The sequence below is a fragment of the Nerophis ophidion genome, linkage group LG07 (genome assembly GCF_033978795.1).
Source record: "Nerophis ophidion isolate RoL-2023_Sa linkage group LG07, RoL_Noph_v1.0, whole genome shotgun sequence".
NCBI lineage: Eukaryota > Metazoa > Chordata > Actinopteri > Syngnathiformes > Syngnathidae > Nerophis > Nerophis ophidion.
The window spans coordinates 23,984,160-24,000,634 of NC_084617.1; the positions used below are offsets into that span (position 1 = coordinate 23,984,160).

The 16,475-nt window shown below is 38.2% G+C and overlaps 1 protein-coding gene and 2 long non-coding RNA genes across 3 annotated transcripts in view; 1 reads left to right on the forward strand and 2 right to left on the reverse strand.

The window, feature by feature from the left end:
* Window positions 1-13,546, forward strand: part of LOC133556079 (uncharacterized) — an 82,805-nt gene extending 69,259 nt beyond the window's left edge. Inside the window, exon 5 of the long non-coding RNA XR_009807442.1 lies at window positions 12,144-13,546. This is a non-coding gene — a long non-coding RNA (uncharacterized LOC133556079). The remainder of the gene's footprint in view (window positions 1-12,143) is intronic.
* Window positions 1-16,475, reverse strand: part of LOC133556083 (uncharacterized) — a 522,853-nt gene that overhangs the window by 328,357 nt on the left and 178,021 nt on the right. The gene's annotated exons all lie outside the window — the stretch shown is intronic.
* The window catches only part of LOC133556077 (forkhead box protein K2-like), a 30,553-nt gene continuing 22,732 nt past the window's right edge, over window positions 8,655-16,475 (reverse strand). Inside the window, exons 3-9 of the mRNA XM_061905690.1 lie at window positions 14,942-15,095; window positions 14,724-14,870; window positions 14,457-14,650; window positions 12,773-12,969; window positions 12,462-12,698; window positions 12,198-12,398; window positions 8,655-9,792 (exon numbers count right to left, since the gene is read on the reverse strand). Of these exons, the coding sequence (XP_061761674.1) occupies window positions 9,599-9,792; window positions 12,198-12,398; window positions 12,462-12,698; window positions 12,773-12,969; window positions 14,457-14,650; window positions 14,724-14,870; window positions 14,942-15,095 (1,324 nt within the window). The 3' untranslated portion in view covers window positions 8,655-9,598. The remainder of the gene's footprint in view (window positions 9,793-12,197; window positions 12,399-12,461; window positions 12,699-12,772; window positions 12,970-14,456; window positions 14,651-14,723; window positions 14,871-14,941; window positions 15,096-16,475) is intronic.

Consider the following 16,475-nt stretch of genomic DNA (forward strand, 5'->3'; position numbering starts at 1 on the left):
AAATGCTGTTAAATGCAACAATATTCCTAAAAATGATAACACATTTTTGGTACATGCTAAATGCTACAATATTACTAAATATGATCTAAATGTATTATTTTTGATACATGCTGCTAAATGCTACAATATTACTAAATATGATCTAAACATTTTTTTTTTAATTTGATACATGCTAAATGCTACACTTCTGCTAAATTTGTTCTAAAATATTTTCATTTGATACACGCTGCTAATGGTACAATATTGCTAGACATGATCTAAATTTATTTTTTTGATACATGATGCTAAATGCTACAATATTACTAAATATGATCTAAACTTTTTATTTATTTTTTTTTTTAATTTGATACATGGTAAATGCTACACTACTGCTAAATTTTTTCAAATTTTTAAAAAATTTGACGCACGCTGCTAAATGTTACAATATTGCTAAATATGACCTAAACTTTTTTTTTTTTTTAAATTTGATACATGCTAAATGCTACACTTCTGCTAAATTTGTTCTAAAATGTTTTCATTTGATACACGTTGCTAAATGCTAGAATATTGCTAAATATGATCTGCATTTTTTTGATACATGCTGGTAAGTGCTAAATGCTACAATATTGATAAATATGATCTAAAAAATTTTATTTGATACATTTTGCAAAATGTTACAATATTATTACATTTGTTTTAAAAAATGTATTTGATACATGCTGCTAAATGCTAAAATATTGCTAAATATGATGTAAAAATGTTTTCTAAATTTAATAAATGCTGTTAAATGCAACAATATTCCTAAATATGATAACACATTTTTGGTACATGCTAAATGCTACAATATTACTAAATATGATCTAAATGTATTATTTTTGATACATGCTGCTAAATGCTACAATATTACTAAATATGATCTAAACATTTTTTTTTTAATTTGATACATGCTAAATGCTACACTTCTGCTAAATTTGTTCTAAAATATTTTCATTTGATACACGCTGCTAATGGTACAATATTGCTAAACATGATCTAAATTTATTTTTTTGATACATGATGCTAAATGCTACAATATTACTAAATATGATCTAAACTTTTTTTTTTTTTTTTTTTTTTTTAATTTGATACATGGTAAATGCTACACTACTGCTAAATTTTTTCAAATTTTTAAAAAATTTGACGCACGCTGCTAAATGTTACAATATTGCTAAATTTGTTCTAAAAAATGTATATGATACATGCTGCTAAATGCTACAATATTGATAAATATGATCTAAAATAATTTTTGTTTGATACATTGTGCTAAGGGCTTCACGGTGGAAGAGGGGTTAGTGCGTCTGCCTCACAATACGAAGGTCCTGCAGTCCTGGGTTCAAATCCAGGCTCGGGATCTTTCTGCGTGGAGTTTGCATGTCCTCCCCGTGAATGCGTGGGTTCCCTCCGGGTACTCCGGCTTCCTCCCACTTCCAAAGACATGCACCTGGGGATAGGTTGATTGGCAACACTAAATTGGCCCTGGTGTGTGAATGTGAGTGTGAATGTTGTCTGTCTATCTGTGTTGGCCCTGCGATGAGGTGGCGACTTTTCCAGGGTGTACCCTGCCTTCCGCCCGATTGTAGCTGAGATAGGCGCCAGCGCCCCCCGTGACCCCGAAAGGGAATAAGCGGTAGAAAATGGATGGATACATTCTGCTAAATGCTACAATATTGCTAAATATGATTTAATTTTTTTTTTGATACATGTGTCTAAGTGCCATAATATGACTATATCTGATCTAAAAAGTTTTTTTCATTTGATACATGCTAAATGCTACACTACTGCTAAATTTTTTCGAATTTTTTAAAAATTTGGTACACGCTGCTAAATGCTATAATATTGCCAAATATGATCTAAAATTATTGTTTTGATTTGGTACATGCTGCTAAGTGCCACAATGTTGCTAAATTTGTTCTAATAAATGTATTTGATACATGCTGCTAAATGCTACAATATTGCTAAATATGATCTAAAACTATATTTAATTGATACATTCTGCAAAATGCTACAATATTGTTAAATATGATCAAAAATAATTATTTTGTACATGCTAAATGCTACAATATTGCTAAATTTGTTCTAAAAACATGTTTTTATTTGATACTTGCTGCTAAATGCTACAATATTGCTAAATACGATCTAAAATATGTTTTCAAAATTATATACATGCTGCTAAATGCTACAATATTGCTAAATTTGATCTTTTTTTTATTTGATACGTGCTGCTAAATGCTACAATATTGCTTAATATAATCTAAAAAAAAAAAATTCAAAATTTGATACATGCGGCTAAATCCTACAATATTGCTAAGGATGATCTAAAATTATTTTTGTGATTTGATACCTGCTGATAATGCTACAATATTGCTAAATTTGTTCTAAAATGATTTTTTTTAGTTTAATACATGCTGCTAATTGCTACAATATTGCTAAATATGATCTAATTTTTTTCTAAATTTGATACATCCTGCTAAATGCTACATTACTAAATATGAGCTACAATTATTTTTTATTTTGATACATGCAGCTAAACGCTACAATATTGCTAAATATAATTTAAAATTATATATTCTTATAAATTTGATACATGCTAAATGCAACAATATTGCTATAGATGACCTAAAATGATTTCTGAAAATGTGATACATGCTGCATTATTGCTCAAATAGATTTATTTTTTTTATTTGATACATGCTATGAATTGTGTAAAATATGATCTAAAATAATTTGTCAAAATTTGATACATGCTGCTAAATGCTACAATATTGTTAAATTTGATGTATTTTTTTATTTGATACATGCTTTTAAATGCTACACTACTTCTAAATATGATTTAAAATATTGGCTCGGGAATGTTACAATACGACTAAATATGATCTAAAAATAGTTTTTGAGTTGGTACATGCGAGGTGCTACAATTTGCTAAATATAATCAATTTTTTTTTTCATTTGATAAATGCTGCTAAATGCTACACTATTTCTAAATATGATCTAAAGTTATTTTCAAAATTTGATCTATGCTGCCATATTGTTAAATATGATTCAAAACTTTTTTATTTGGAGGTATGAATCTAAATGCAACACTACTGAATAATGTAAATACAGTCTATTATATGGCATGTGAATAATACATAAATAATGCTGTATAAAAGACTGCATTAATATTATTCATTATGTAAAAAATACCAAAGTGTTTGTTTATTGTGAGCGAACAGTGGTGCTAAATTTCCCCCGGGGATCGATAAAGTACTTTCTATTCTATTCAGTAGTGTTGCATTTAGATTCAGGCCTCAAATTTTAAAACAAAAATGTTAGATATGATCTGTTTTATTTGAGACATGCTGCTAAATCTTACTAAACATGATCTGATATTTTTAAAGTTGAGACACGCTGTTAAATGCCACTGTATGGCTAAATATGATCCAAAATGATTGTTTTCAAAAGTTGAAACACTGTTGCTGCATCCTGGGGTCAACAGGAAGTTGCTCACATAACTGTCAAGCTACAAAGCAAACATTGACTTTGGCGCCCCCGAGTGGCCAAAGTGTGCGTTGCGTGTCTGACGCCAAATTACTGAGCTGTTCTGCATAATTGACGAGTGGACGGATTTCACGCGTTGCGAGTAACGTGCGTCATGAAACACGTGCGACATGCCACTAATCACACGTCTGAGACGTTCCCACTTGCTGTGGAAATAATAATAATATCCCCTCATTGTTTTCTTTTAGCTGCACTTCACCTTTCAACTGGTCCAGATGTGTCCACATGTCTGACAATTTTTTTTATACATAATACGACATGAAATCACAACAATAAGACACACAGGAAAGAAAAAAATACTGCCTCAACATATTGAATATAGGAATAAATTAAACAGCAAATTAAACACAAAAAAGTAGCATTGCATCATTCACAATTATAAGTACATCTTTAACAATGATTGTTTATGATTCAATTATCTTTTAAATTATATTTACTGTTGGATAATAAATATATAAAACAATGCAACAGAATGTAGTACTAACAAGTACAGTACTTTAATGAGGTAATGTGATAATAATTTACACTATTTACCTTGGAGAGTAGGCCACCGTCAAATACACCATCAGCAGCTTCTCCATATTTACGTGGATAATGTTTGCATATTATTTTAACGTCCTTGGCTGGTGTTATGGACTCATTCTGCTTCTGTATGGTGCAGACGAGCAGTGCTACGCTCCAACTGCTTCACCATAGTTACCTAAACGCTCTGTCATGTTTTTTATTTCTTTCTCTAATTCAATGAATAGCATCCAATTCTTCTCAGAACTGTCCTTCACAATCCCTTTCTTCACAACCTGGCCTAAAAAACTCCAAAGTAATGTCCATCTCGAACTATGAGGTAATGATAGCAAGTAAGAAAAGATGACACACACGCGCGCGCACACACACACACACACACACACACACACACACACACACACACACACACACACACACCAGGGGCGTCACTAGACCTAATACTGTACTGGGGCACACCTGGGGCACAAGTAATTCATGTGAGCGTGCACAGCGCGCAAGCAAAAACATTTTTAGCACTTATTATAAAAAATACATAAATAGTGCTTTAAACTATGAAATGATATCATATTATGTTGTATGGATCTTTGATTAACCACCTGAAATTAACTAATGCATTTGACCTACTTGTGCACTTTTTTACTCCAGACTTCTAAACTGCTACTGGTAAAAGCAAAAAGGAAGAGCAATGAAACTTTTTGAAATATTTATTGCACTAATCATCTGCAATTTTAACATCTACAAAAGTAAAACAAAAAATCAAGCACCCCTACATCTCTGGGTTCTTTTATATTATTTAATTTCCATTTATGGCAATGTGGCTAATCCTATTTCAGATACACAAAACTATAAAATATACACAAAACAATAAAGCCACAGTAGTAGAATAAATGAACAACTGTTGTGTGTCTGTTCAGGGAATCATTTTCTGAGAAGTAAACTGTAACGTCTCGTTTTCATTTTTGCAAAGTGGTCAATCACTCTGGACAGACATGGAAATATTACAGTAACTGTTATACAGTTGAGCAGTGGTTCCCAACTGCTGGGTCGTGACATAAAAGTGGATTGCGTGTCATTTTCAGTGAGTCGCAGTTACATGTGTGCATGAAAAAAAAAAGTTTAGGGAGAAAAAAATCAAATTGTGGCAACAAAACCAGATATTTTTAGCCATTTTTCTAGTGACTATTAGTGAGTATTTTAGCAAAAGGCAAACCGACTAACAAGTTGGAGGAGGACTCAGGACAGACATGGAAATATATATATTTTTTAAATCTAAATGGGGCAACAAAACCCGATATTTTCAACCATCTTTCTGAAAACAAATACAGAAATGTTACTATTTTTTCTGGAAACAAAACCAGATGCTTTAGCTGTAGCCATTTTTCTGGTGACAAAACAAGATTATTTTAGTCAAAGTCACACCGATTAACAAGACAAGTCTACTGTGCTGTTTTTCTGTGAAATAAACTTGAATGATTTAAAAATTTGGCTCATGACTTGATATGGAAAAATGTTTTTCTTCCTTAAGATAAACCATTTGAGAAGCACTCAACTCGCACATGCTTACTCCAAATCATCATTGATGCAGAACCAGCAGACAATAACCAACATTATGTTTCATGTTGAATGGAAATTCCCCCGACAGCTCGTACAGCAAATGAATATGTTTGTCTTGATACAAAGAATAATGTTAGCTAACTTAGCATCAACTTAAACAATGATGTTGCCTAGCTAGCTAGGACTTCACTTACATCTCTCATTCCTTGCTGCTTCTTTTCTGCTGCGGGCGAATAACTTTCTGATACTCATCTAGGAGTTACAGTTTGAGTCAAATGAAAATCAAAATAATGTAATTACAAATTGTTGTTGGCTAACGTTACCTACCTCACGCAGTGATTCTCATCCTCTCTCTCTCTCTCTCTCTCTCTCTCAACTGAAGTCTAGAGCCACACGTGAAAAAATTACCATATTAATTAGCCATGTGCTCATTGTTAGTGGAGTGAATACAGTAGCAATCAATTACCATACTAAGTAGTATGTGCGCTGTTGTCTATGTTATGTAGACTTAAAACTCTGAAGCGTTTTTTTTATATTGGTGAAATTTTTACTGGGGCACTGCAGATCAACAGTGGGGCACGTGCCCCAGTGAAATATGTCTGGCGACAACCCTGACACAAACACACACTCTCTTTCTCTCTCGTGGTCAAAAGTTTACACACACACTTGTAAAGAACATAATGTCATGGCTGTCTTGAGTTTCCAATCATTCGTACAAGTCTTATTTTTTTGTGATAGTGATTGGAGCACATACTTGTTGGTCGCAAAAACATTCATGAAGTTTGGTTCTTTTATGAATTTATTATGGGTCTACTGAAAATGTGAGCAAATCTGCTGGGTCAAAAGTATACATACAGCAATGTTAATATTTGTTTCCACGTGCCTTAGCAAGTTTCACTGCAATAAGGCGCTTTTGGTAGCCATTCACAATTTTCTGGTTGAATTTTTGACCACTCTTGACAAAATTGGTGCAGTTCAGCTAAATATGTTGGTTTTCTGACATGGACTTGTTTCTTCAGCATTGTCCACACATTTAAGTCAGGACTTTGGGAGGGCCATTGTAAAACCTTAGTTATAGCCTGATTTAGCCATTCCTTTACCACTTTTGACATGTGTTTGGGGTCAACTGCGCCGAGATATTATGTTGTTTACAAGTGTGTGTAAACTTTTGACCACGACTGTATATACATAGACACATATATGTACACACACACATATACATACATACATGTATATGTACACACACACACACACACATATATATATATAAATATATATAATATGTACGTATATAGAAATATATACATACACATATTTATACATATATACACACACACACACATGTATACATATAAATATATATACATACGGACTGATTTTTAAAAGAACAGTGAAAACATAAAATTATATATATATATATATATATATATATATATATATATATATACATATATATATATATATATATATTATATGAGATGGTATAAATATAGAAATATATATGTATTTAAAGAAAACATTTTGTGTCAGCTTTGAGTTGTAGGTGACAGAGTATATCAGGGGTCCCCAAACTACGGCCCGCGTAAAAAAAGTAAAAATTATATATTTTTTTAATTATACGTTTTTTAATCTGTTCTTCTTCACCCATCCATCAATCCATTCTCTACCACTTGCTACCGGGTCTCCTAAGCAGATAAGGCACGCCAGCGTCCAAAATGTGGCCTGCGGGTAATGCCAAGAAAAAAAAAAAAAATATATATATATATATATTTTTTTAAATCTTTCCTTTTTTGCCCATCCATCAATTCATTTTCTACCGCTCGTTACTGGGTTTCCGAGGCAGATAAGGCACGCCAGCATCCAAAATGCAGAGAATAATTTCACCACACCTCGTGTGTGTGACAATCATTGGTAATTTAACTTTATAACTTTTAAAATCCGGCCCGCGGGTAGTCCCGACTAAAAAAAAAAAGAAAAAGAAAAAGAAAAAAAAAAGATGTTCTTTTTTAAATTATAATTTTTTTTTTATCTGTCCCTATTCGCCCATCAATCAATCCATTTTGTACCGCTTGTTACTGGGTCTCCTAGGCAAATACGGCACACCAGCGTCCAAAATCCGGTCCACAGGTAGTCCCGACTAAAAAAAAAAAAAAGGTATTTGTAAAAAAATTTTTATCTGTCCTTTTTCGCCCATCCATCAATCCATTTTCTACCACTTGTTCTTGGGTCTCCTAGCCACTCAAGCAAATCATATAGTCTAAAAATGCATTTTCCCAGCGGTAAAGGGGACATCATCACGCCTGCGCCACAAAGGCGGCAAGTGCGCGGTCTTTCAGTCAATTAGTGCATGATGTGAAAAAATGGCAAAATCGTTGGGGGAAACATAAATTAGACTCCGAGTGTAGTGCGGCCCGTGGTCAAATTTTTCCAACCCAATACGGCCCCCGGGTCAAAACGTTTGGGGACCCCCTGAGTATATGATTAATTGTGCATTTGATCTTTTTCTCAATAGATATCAATTTTCTGTTTCTTTTTTTTCCACTGTTTTTATTTTTGTGTGGGGGTTTCTGTATTGCTAAAATGCAACCCGGTTTTTAAAAAAACACAAAAAAAAACCCTTTTGGTGTCACTGCCAAAGCATAGAAATATGGCATCACTTTATGAAATGTTTACAATGAGAACATCAAAAACAAAAAAACATAGCTAATATTTCAGAATAATTTCTAAAAATAGAGTAATATTTTTTGTTATAATTATTCCTTGTTATAAATTATTCTGATCTACATTTTGCTGCATAATTGACGTTTGTGAGTGTTCCCTTGAAAAATAAAAAAGAACTATGATTAAAACCCAGTCTTTTGAACGGCTCTTAGGAAAAAAATTAATCCTTATTTTAAAAAGCCAACATTCCAGCTCTAATATTTATAAACACAAAGTAAATCTTGAATTATTTTGTAAGCCACTGAGCAGTAAAAAAAAAAAAAAGCACTGCCCTCTTGTGGCGAAATAAAGGACAAAAGACAGACTTTAAATTAATTTATTAAAAAAAAAAAAGCATTCCTCCACTGAAGCTGAACAAACATTTCTTCTTTGACTACGTTTGGAACGTGTACAATCAGAGCGACGTCACGGGGGCAGGGCTGGGATGGGGCTGGGTCAACACGACGACGAGGAGAAAAAGTTAAAGAAAAGGCGATGAAGAGGACGAAGGAGGCGTAAAAAAGAACAGAAACATTTCATCAAGTGCAGGTCAGCTTTGGATTGTTTTTTTTTTGTCTTTTTCTTCCGTCGGGGCGAAGGCGCTCGCACTCATGCAGGATCAACGTGGCGTTTGCGTGTCACAAGGGGGCGGGGTCTGTTGCCATACAAGTCATTTTTTCTAAATTAGTCACCGAGCTGGCGTTTTTATATCGATGATGGAAGTTCATGAAAAGATGTAAAAAAAAAAAACAACAAACAAACAAAAAAACAGTCCTGTGCTCCACGCGGCTGCGGGACAGGAAGTTCCGAGCTGAGCGGGCTAGCTGCCAAACGTTCGGGAATACGGACTCCCGTCCTGATTGTGTCGATGGTTTGTCAAGATGGCCACCACCCACGCCGCTGGCCCGGTAGGTTCTGGTGACACTGGAGGGGGGAGAAGGGGCCGCCGGGGTCTCCTATCGGCTGAGGTAGATGCGACAGAGAGGCGGCGTCCGTCTCGAGCGGAGGCGGGACCACTCAGGACAAAAGTCAGCTCTTAAGGTGGATTTAAGGCTTCCTGCAGTCGAGTTTCGTCAGCGGCCATGTCCGTTTAGCTCCGCCCCTTTTCTAAGTTTCAGTTCTTTAAGTCCACAAGAGTGAAAATGACGAGATTCCTCCTCGTTTGGCACCTCGAGATCGGGAGGCGGGACAAGTAAAAGAAACAACGAGGGATGCGAGGGGGAAAAAGTCGCGGTGCTGGGGGTGTGTGTGGCGTGTAATTAACGAGCTAATTGAGGCGGCTGCTCGGGTCGTTACCTGCTGACGAGTCCGCCGCCGGCCTCGCCTCGTCCTCTGTTTTGACACGTTTAGCATCGGGCACTCCTGCCGCCTGCTGGTCGCCGTTCTGCCGCTTGGTAGGGAGGCAGGCAGAGGCGGAGGCGTGGTCCGCCAGCAGATGCAGAGGGCTCGCCACCGCCGCAACTGAAGAAGAGCGACAAATGGCGACGATTAAAAAAAAGGAACCACAGAATATTTTTGCAGCAAATCTAATTTGATGATTTTCTATGCCACTTAAAAGAAATGTAATGCCCAGGTCCTATTGCAGATAGATGTTACCATAAATTGAAAACTACATCAGTTTTTATTTTCCTACGCTCTAAACCCTGCGGCTGGTTTATGTATTTTTCTTCGCTGACGGCTATAATGCAAACAGCTTAATAAAAATAAAAACCAAAGACACTGGAAAGGTGTGACGACGCCATTATTTAAATGAGTTCGCTCACTGTAGGTGTTGCTTTGCCCATTTGTTTAGACTGAGCTTTCAACCAAAAGTACGAGTGCCGTTTCATCTTGTAGGCATCAATAGCGTTTCTACTCGTATGGATTATTCATTTATCACTCCAAGCAACGTTTATAAGTTTTTAAATATAACTAAAACAATTATTACTTACTAAACCATCTCATGTGTGTGATGTCTGTAAGGGCGTTTTTATGCATATGTGTACGTGCTATCCTAATATACCATCATTAGCTAATATGCTGACACGTTTATAAGTGTCTGTGTCAGTATTAATACTTTGGAACGGCATTCATTTTGTATTGTCCATTACAAAAATTCCTCAGTAAATTCACCAAAACAGTTACCGTGGAGTCGTTGAGTCTGTTTAGCTGATTGGAGAGCTAACTTCCCCAGGTAGTGGGTCTATGACAATGACTTCTGTTTTGTTTAAACAACCATTTTAAAAGGTATGTAATTACACATTTACAGAATCTTTTTGTGTAAATAACTTATTTCCATCCATCAATCCATTTTCTACCGCTTGTCTCTCCCCAATGTTTATATCTGAGGCTTGTATACCAAAGACTACAAAAATGGAACCCAGTACCTCCCTGTTTGGCACTCAGCATCAAGGGTTGGAATTGGGGGTGAAATCACCAAAAATGATTCCGGGGCGCGGCCATCACTGCTGCTCACTGCTCCCCCCACCTCCCAGGGGGTGTTTAATGGTGAAGGGTTAAATGCAGAAAATAACTTCGCCACACCTAGTGTGTGTGTGACAACCATGGGTACTCTAACTTTTAACTTTTTAGGTCGGTGTGGCTAATATATGGGGGAAACTTTTCTCCTAAAATTTAGTGGGCTTATATATCATTGCGTTCTACATTTTACAGTTTAAAAAAAAGAGCTCAGTAAAAAAAATATTTAAAAAAAAAAAAAAAAAAAAAAAAAGGTAGAATTTTTAAAAATTTGCAATAAGCTGTAAAATCCACCATAAATGTCACCATGTAATTTTTACAGTGTACAATTTGATGGAAAACTTTGAAATCATAAGTTGAGCAGATACTCAGGTATTTATTTTTATTTTAACAAAAGGATTGCTTACAAAGTAGTATATTATTTTTTGCAATATTGGTTAACATTAGTTTTAAAATGTTGCAATTTCATGCAGTACAGGTTTTTTTTCTGTCAAAACAGAAAGAACTAATACATTTAGTAAGAAAATATAAACTACTTTATTGACATCTTATTTGCGGCCGTTCGCGGGCCATATAAAATGATGTGGCGAGCCAGATCTGGCCCCTCGGCCTTGAGTTTGACACAGATTCTTTCGTAATTTATAATTAAGTAGCAAGACTGTTTGATCTGATCATTTATCTTTATCATTAACTGCTGGCTGCCTTTAATAGTCGACTTGTAAAGTAAAGTAAAGTACCAATGATTGTCACACACACACTAGGTGTGGCGAAATTTGTCCTCTGCATTTGACCCATCCCCTTGTTCACCCCCTGGGAGGTGAAGGGAGCAGTGGGTAGCAGCGGTGCCCGTGCCCGGTAAACATTGGTGGTGATTTAACCCCCAATTCCAACCCTTTATGCTGAGTGCCAAGCAGGGAGTGATTAGCTTATAGCATTTGTGATTTCACCACGTTGATACCCACTTAGCAAAGTTTGTAGGACTAGTTGCACACGTTGTGGAACCCTCTCGGGGTTTACCATTGCTGGGCTTCAAACAGATTTTAAAGGTCAGCTGGCCACTTTCGCTGAAATTTGCATTTTCCCGACATATATTCCTTTACCCACTTTCGCTACAGCATGAGCATTTTGACAGGATGCAGCATTCTTTTTTAGTTTTTAGCTCGATAGCTAGCACCCTGTATCTACAGCCGAAGGTCCCAGGTTTGGGTTCCGGGCTGACCAGGAAGCAGGGACTAAACCAGGCGGATGTGTAATACATTTTTTAATGCCTTTGAACATCAAATTGAATGCTTTTTAATGTCATATTTTTTTCAAAATCCTTTTAATTAATTTGTATTCTTTTTAATGACTCGCAGGAACCCTAGTGTTTCGGGACAAAGCGATGTGTGTGGCGTGTCGTGGGCTCTCACCGGAGCTGGCGGCGCTCTGGATGGCGGTGGTGATGCTGTGGGTGCCGTTCTGCACAATGGCCTTGATGGGTAGTTGGTGCTGACCAATGGGCGCCTGCTGCACGATGGTGACGGTTTGCAGGGGCGTGGCCGCCTGGGTGCTCTGGATGATGCGACTGGCTCCGCTCGTGGAGGTGATGGTGGAAACTCCCTCCATTTTGACTGAGGAAACACGCACGTTAGCCAAAATGCTAATGCTAAGTGTCGTTCCGATCAAGCGCTCACCTTTGACCTCGGCGTGCTCGCCGTTTTCCTGCAGTTCGCTCTTGCTGATGATGGTGGCCGGCTGGGCGATGACAGTGGATCCCGCTGGGATCTGCTGCAGGACATGGACGGTCTGGACTGCCGGCTGGGAGGCGCTGGTGCTGACGGGGGACGCCATGGTGTAGGTGACAGGCTTCATACTAGGAGGTAACTGACCCTGGACGGCAATGAGGACCGGCTGGCTGCTGACGGGAGAGCCTGGACGACCACAGAACATGGTTGTCAGTCTTAAAGGGACACCTAAAGGCGGGCGTGGAACCCCTAACGCCGACCTGAGGTGGTCTGTGCAAAGCGAGCCTCTTGAATCACGGCCAGCTTGGGCTGCAACGCCGTGGTAATGACGGCGGGGGCCGAGGTGTCCATCTCCAGGGGGACGGGGGAGCCCTCTCGAGACAGGCTCTCAGGAGTCTGCACGCCGCTGGAGTGAGCCGACAGCACCCCCAAGTGGTTGGGAGAGGCGGGTGCACTCCTGTCGGAGAAAAAACAAGCAGATCAGGATGAAATACTTTGAAGAATGAAGATAAAGATGTCTAACAGTAGTCGTCCCTCGACAGATTGCACTTCCCTGCATCGCACGGTTTATTCAAACAAAAAGCAGATATAAGGCCTAAATTAAACGTTGTATTAAGTCTTATATGCATTAGAGTTGATGATTGATGAAGATTTGTTCTTATTTCTAGGTTAAGGTTGAACAATGCTAACATCTGGTAGCTAATTTTGGACGATGCCAGTCACCCTCTGCATAGCGTTATCAGTAGCCAGAGGACCCTGTTCAGTGCTAGACTGCTTCATCCCAAGTGCAGGACTAATAGATTCAAAAACTCCTTTGTCCCACACGCCGTTAGACTGTACAACTCCTCTCTGGGGTGGGGGGCGGGGGTACAAGGATGACAGGGGATGCAAAACAATAACAGTGCAATACGTTTTCATAACATGGTACTGCCTACTTTCTCTTGTTATATTCTTATTTTACTGTTATATTTGTATTCCCATTGTTGATTTAAATTTTTTCTTCTTATTGTAATATTTCTCTATCTTGTTTCCATTTAAACCTCCATTATTTACTTTTTTAAAATTGATCTCAACTCTGTACACTGCTGCTGGAATTTTACTTTTCCTGAAGCAACTCTCATGAAGGAATCAAAGTACTATCTATCTAATTTTCATTTTAACTTTTTGATTGATTTCATCCTCAACTCCGGCCTCATCAATAACATATCCACATTGGTGAGACTTTGGCGTGAGCGATTTCAAAATACGCAGGACTCGATATGACTCGAATTGATACTTAAAGGGGACCTATTGTGTAAAACCAACTTTTCTTACCCATTTTTTGTGTATTTTAGGATCTGCAGAAGTCCCAAAAATGATAAATCAAACCAGATCAAAAGAAAAAAAAAAATACTCCTGAGGAAAAAGAAAAAAAAAACCTTTGGTGTGAGCGATGCGTAATGACAACGCGGGACACGCAAGTCTAAGAACACAGAATGTTAGTAACACTGCCAGTGGACAAAGCTGCGATTGTCAAGTTGACGAGCCTTTTACACAACAAGTTCCACCCGTGGTTTTAGCACATGCGAGCCCTGTTCTAACTTAGACTAATTACCCAGGATGTGATTAAGTATTTCCAGGTAGTGGATATGTTGTAGTGGCTGGGTGACAACCATACCAATGATGCTTGAGGGGCCTCCGGTCTACCTGTGAGTACTGTGATCTACAGTAGAATAATCAGGGGTGAAAGGAGTGTAAAGGGAAATATATGACTGGTATTTCATGTTTAGATGGCTCAATGTTAAAAATTATAATTTTTTTATTGCTTTGACTATGAAAATATTTATTATTAATAACCATACTTAACAAAAATGTCTTTACCACGGTCAGGCCTGGAACTAATTATCCGTGATAAACAAGGAAGAACTGTACTGTGCTTCCATGGCAAAAGAGCGTGTGTCGCACCTGGAGGAGAGGGGTCCGTGTGGGGTCCTGAAGCACGGGACGCCACGGGGCCTTCGTTTCCTGAAGGCCTGCTCGATGAGCTTGCCCTCTGAGGACGGGTCTATCCTCCAGAAGGAACCTTTGCCGGGCTCCTCCTGCGAGCGAGCCACTTTGATGAAGTAGCGGTTCAGCGACAGGTTGTGACGGATGGAGTTCTGCGGCGAAGGAGGGGAAGAGAGACGTTAGCAGTCGCTTCGGCGTGTTAATGGTGCCGTCCGTCCAACTGACCTGCCAGCCCTTGTCGGCAGTTCTGTAGTAGGGATAGTTCTTGGTGATGTGGTTGTAGATCCCGTTTAGTGTGAGCTGCTTGTCCTGCGCCATGGTGATGGCCTGGACGATCAGCTGAGCATACGAGTAGGGAGGCTTGGAGTCGTCCTGCGTGGGGAATGACAACAGCATTAGCTTCGGGGAACATTACTTTGTATTAGGAGCAGCGCTGCTCTCACCTTAGGACTGTCCTCTCCTGACGCCTCCTTGTCGTTGTCAGGCTGAGAGTTGTCGTTGATGAGCTGCAGCTCGGCAGAGCTCACCATTCGGCCTCCCATGCGGTAGCCAGAGGAACCGGCACCTCGCGGGCTGGAGGGGCACGAGTTGGCAGCACTGAGGGGTAGAACAACAACAAGGCCATCACTGCACCGTTTGGAACTAAGTCCTCACTCTTCAAGGTCTGTGCATAAAACTACTTAAAGTTCATTCGAGTCAGAAAACTACACACTCTTATACCAGGGATACCGATTATTAGTAGTCAGGGAGGCCGATAACCGAAATTTGAAGCATATATTAATCTACAGTAAGTAAACAGCTGGACAAGGCCTGAAGTTGTTTTTTTAAAATATTATTCTTTAGGAAATGTGGGACCAGTAGCGACATAATGTTTAGTGCGGCGCCAATGTTGTGGTTTACAGCAAAAACATACACCTTTATTACGTTTATCTAAGAGGAGCATCAACATTTTCATTTCAAAATATGGCATTTGTCTACATCACAATACCTCATCTATTGTACTCAATTTTATAGCAGTTTATGGATTTATTACTTGTAAGGCTTCCTTGTGAGGAACTCTAAAATACTGCAAACATTTTGGGCTATTTTTTACATATAGTTGGGACATTTTTCAAGCTGCCTAACATAATTTCTTCCTTGATGTTACAGAAAGTATGAGAAGGTGTGAGCTGCTGCCTGCTGTTATTTTCCTCTATAACAAGTGTCATATTTGTCGATTTTTTTTTTACGTGACTGAATCACAGAACATAAAACTTGTGGCACTACTTTGATGAGCCCACGTTTCGAGTGTTGCTGACCAAGGCTTGTCGAGAGAGTCCATCGCTGCAATAGCAAAAACAAACAAGACAGCAAGACGGCAGGAAAGAATGACAAAAACTGGATTTCATGGCAAAAAATGAAGCTTTGACAGGTAAGCAAAGGAGACGTGGCTGCGTGAGCGCTGCGTTGAAAGCATCTGAGCACACCAGAGAAGAATTCTCACAAGAACTCAAATGCCCAGTCGGATATCAAGACATATTTGGGGACAATTATTGACAATGAGAATTTTGATTATTCTTAATTGAATTAAAAACTAAATAACTGACAGATGCAGGACAAAGGGGCTGGTACTTAAGCAGTGGCTAGTACTATCTACTTAACCAGTTGTTGATATTTTCAAATACTAAATAGTCTTATCATCCATTGATCTTCTACCACTTGCCCCTCTCAATGTGTATATATTTTATCTGCTGATGTAGGGATATTGCAATAAACACAAAAAGGTTAATACCAATATACGTAAAATATAATTAGTTGCTCTCTAGTAGGCAGGGTACGATCATTCCTTCCTCTCCTTCTCCTGCTGGCCTGAGGTCGCACAGGGAGTGACACCATTTGTCCAGAATAACATTTGTCGCCAATAAAAATTGTATTGTCAACGGTCGTCGATTATGTCATCGCTCCTAGTGTGGGAACATTTCAGTCTAATCTTGTTCC